Raw genomic sequence first — 4,067 nt, 5'->3', positions numbered from 1 at the left:
GTCTTCAAAGAACCTTGATTGTCTCCATCCTGCTCATCTTTTGCAACTTCATTAGTTTCTAAATTTGAATTCTCCCAATCCATTGTATCAGCATAATAATGAATGACCTCGGAGCTAAGCATTGGAGTTGAGGGCATGGATAAAGAAACTTCTTCATTTTCCATATCAATCTTTATTCCTAAATGTTTTGCTCCTTCTTTAATCCAATTTGGTAGTTCAATCTGTGATGGTAAACTAAAGTCTTCATGTATGCCATTTTCATATTGTGTTTGGCTGATATGACTTGGTGAGCATGTGCTTTCAGTTGGTTGCTTCCAATTCTTTCATTTGTTTCACACATTGTTCCAAACACTCTTCCACTTGTGCCTCTCCAAAGCCAACTAAACTTAAGATGCTAGCAATTCCTGCAGCATCATTATCATCTTGTAAATTGAATGCATCACTTGGTCTCATGTCATTATAAAGAGCATCTTTATTTAATGGCCATATTTCGGTCCTTCGAAAACCAACTATGATGTTTTCAGATGTCAGGGCAAGTTTGAATGCTTTGCTTGCAAGTTCTACCAATTCAGTTCTCCTTATTTCTATGTGTGGATGTTTGGCCATCCATTTTGACCTTTCAGATTTGAAATGTGCCTTGAATGGAGAGAACACACTTACATCTAGAGGCTGCAATTTGTGGCTGGTGTGGGTAGGCAATGTTAGAAGATCAATACCAAGAGATTTTGCTTCATGGATTGTAGTCAAAGCAACATGGTTTTGATGACCATCAAATATAAGGAGATGTTTGTTTGTGGGTGAAACTCCACCCGGAATAGATCTGGCAAAGTGATATAGCCCATTTAAAAATAATTCTTTTGTCATCCAAGCATATGGTTGTGCAACCATACATGCTCCCGGTTCACAATTGGCAATGTAGTTTTTAAGCTGTCTTTTGGCCTTGAAAAGATAAAATCCTAGAATGCTATGACCTGATGCATTAACACAACATAAAATTATTTATCCACTCTCTACTCTTTGATAGAATGTGTGGGACACTTCTACTACCCAACTTTGCAATTACTCACATCCCGCAGTTCTTGCCTACTTGCACACCTATTTCATCACAATTCCATATTTTTGTTGGTCCATATTCAGAAGCATTGTACAATTTCTCCAGGTTGTCATAAAAATTTGTCACAATACTTGGTCGTAGCATTACTGCTCTATCCCTGTCTAGACCCTCTGCAGTCCTTATTATCAAATCTGGATGGCGTTTGTGGAAAGCTATCCACCATGATCTTCCTGGGAAATCATTCTTGAATGGATTTGGCCTTGTTTCACATATATGAGCTACATGTGACTTTAGCTGAATAATCTCTAATCCGTGACCAAGTTGAGCCATATCTTTGCATCAATCATTGAGAAGTTTGGCATAGAGTAATCATGCATATGTGAGTTAGGAATACCAATAAACCTTTCATTTTTAGAGTTCATTATTGAGATCCATCCACATTATGGATATCAAATGCCTTATGGACAAATTCATGTTTGAGGTGGGTTCACAATGTTTGTTGGAGCTTGGGAGGTCCCTCAATTCTTTAAACATATAGATGCCTTTCCTAACAAACCTCTTTCCTTTAAACTTGTTGATGAAGAGTAAAGGGAGTTCATTATACTAAAATACCTTGTTCGACCAAATGGAAGAGATAGGGAAATTAAGAACATGCTAAAAAGAGATTGGTCATACCAAGTGAGGTGTTAGGAAACTATTTACCAAAGTTTCCAAATGCTATTAAATGACTCTATCTCTAAATTTTTGTTTACATAGTCTAATATTTAATTAAAATCCTAATGTATAATTTTGAATTTCCAAAGTTCTTGAAATGGGTAAGTTGGACACCCATTGGTGTAGGAGCACCTAGCTTTTAACCATTTTTTATGCATTTTCCAGATTTTGATGTGATGATCCATATTTTGGATTAGGTGTTTGAATAATGGGCTAATAAAAGGTCCACATGTGTGTTTGATAGTCATTTTAAGGATGATTGTTACCTAGGTTGTTACTTTTCTCAAATCTAACCTATGAGCCCTTGTAAGCCTAAAATGGCATAAATTTGCATTATGATGTAAAATGACTTGTAAAGCCTCATTAGGCATTTAGGCATGTCAGTTTAATATTAGGAAGTCATCCTAGGAGGTTTAGTATAAATTAAAAATGCATAAAAGGCAAAAATGCAAAATTCAACAAAAGTTGTCCTTATTGCTTGACAACTTTTTGCAACTTTTTGAGCAACTTTACATTTTTGAGCAAATCAGTAGTTAGGAAACTAATGAAGATTTGTTTATGACCAAAATGGAATATAAAATTATCTAAGAATCATTGTACATGGGTTGGAACATTTATGAGAAAGTTTGAATAGATTTTGAAGACAATTTCCAAATTTTACCTTGTAATTTTGTCATTTTTGTAGCAGCAGTCTGTACCAAATCGATTGACCTTTCTACTTTTCTTTCATGGTGGTTTAGTGTACATTATTTTATTAATTAGGAGGTGGTTGTAATTTCTTTTAGTGTAGGTTTGAGGTGTGTTTACAAATTTGTATTGCTCTTGGCCTGAGCAAGGGTTCAAGAGCCGACTCATGGTTCCAACTTGAAATACCTTGAGTTTTTCTCAATGACCCTTGGGATTCAAGTCATGGAACCCTTCTATAGTGTAAATATGTTTTCTAATGGCCTATAAGTTGTTTGGAAGCAACTTGCTATCATTTTGTAGGCGATGTTAGTCATAGCCAGGTTAGGAAAATGATGGAAAACATTGTATTTACTTGTAGGGTTGTGAAGTTGTGAATTTGCCAAGTGTTTGGAATAAAAATTTGATGCAGGAAAGAGTCTCATTGAAGAGGTAGAGGTGTGATAGGGTGCAGAAACCATTTAAACCTATTGAAGAAGTCTGCTAATTCAAAACCCCTCAAAATTGCCATTTTTGGGATCCGTACTAGTACGAATAGACCAAATTGTCTACCCTACTTGATTCAAAATTTTGTCCAAAATGGTACTCAGATCACTAAAGGTGTTGGAAGGTTCTTTGAGTGAATTTTGAGTAATTGCCCAAAAACCAATAGGAAGAAACTATTGAGCACAAATTGATAGGGATCACTCCAATAGAGTTTGATTGTTGGAAGCAACTATTGAGCACAAATTGATAGGGAGAACTCCAAGAGAGTTTGAGTGTTTTGACTTGTCAAAGGACAAGTGAAGAGTGATAAGATCCCACTAAAACATCATCCAACTACCTTTTGAGTAAGGTGTGACTCTCTTTGAGAACCTCTCCCCATCACCCATGAGGAGCTACATGATATTGTTTATTATTCTTCTCTAAAATTATATGAGATGTTGCAATGGCATTGAATAAGGGAGGTTATAAAAGGAATTTAAAAACAAGTTATATATCATATTTTTGAAATTACGCAATGAAAATATGAATACAATTATTACACTTGTGGAACTCATAGGAAAGAGAAAGTAGGCTTGAAAAACAAGTTATGTATCATCTTTTTTTGAACTCCACAAAGAAATATTGCATAATTTATTCTTAATTACAATTCCCCATTGCATTATCATAGGAATGTTGGGAGTGGATGTGTAAAAGGTTGAGCTTGATTGACATTTATTTGGATTCATAGTTTGTAATCAGAGTAAATGATCAGATGTAGAAGTCAACAAAGATAGTAAATCATCCAATCATCAACACACATAAAGAACAATCATAACACCAGTAAATGGACCAGCAACAATATTATTAGTGTTTGAGTTGCTCCCTCTAGATGTGAGCTTGTTATAGCTTACCATTCAACACTTCCAACTCAAGCCAACTCTATGAGTGATACCCTATCTTGGGAATTGTATATAGAAACATTGGAATTGATATCCGGAATATAGAATATAGAATATGAGATAGAGAGCAATTTTGTGCACATAGAATCAAAAGACAATTTTTTGTTTTTTTTCACCATATGTATTGAAATCCTCCAATTTCTTACTGAGCTAGATTACAAACTCAATTGTGCTACAAGAATTTAATTTTA

At 34.9% G+C, this 4,067-nt stretch overlaps 1 protein-coding gene across 1 annotated transcript; it reads right to left on the bottom strand.

The window, feature by feature from the left end:
* Nucleotides 1-300: 300 nt before the first annotated feature.
* On the bottom strand, nt 301-1,384 carry LOC131856602 (MFS-type transporter clz9-like). Its single transcript, XM_059208444.1, has 2 exons — nt 1,096-1,384; nt 301-971 (listed from the first exon to the last, which is right to left on the bottom strand). The coding sequence occupies exons 1-2, from the start codon at nt 1,382-1,384 to the stop codon at nt 301-303; spliced, it is 960 nt and encodes a 319-aa protein (XP_059064427.1).
* Between the last annotated feature and the right edge of the window lie 2,683 nt (nt 1,385-4,067).

The sequence above is a fragment of the Cryptomeria japonica genome, chromosome 7, assembly GCF_030272615.1.
Source record: "Cryptomeria japonica chromosome 7, Sugi_1.0, whole genome shotgun sequence".
NCBI lineage: Eukaryota > Viridiplantae > Streptophyta > Pinopsida > Cupressales > Cupressaceae > Cryptomeria > Cryptomeria japonica.
This window is presented reverse-complemented; position numbering and strand designations above follow the sequence as displayed.

Coding starts and splice junctions, on each gene's coding strand:
- LOC131856602 (XM_059208444.1), bottom strand. CDS start 1,384: ATGGCTCAACTTGGTCACGGATTAGAGATTATTCAGCTAAAGTCACAT. Junction 972..1,095: donor ATGGAATTGTGATGAAATAG/GTGTGCAAGTAG, acceptor TTAATGCATCAG/GTCATAGCATTCTAGGATTT.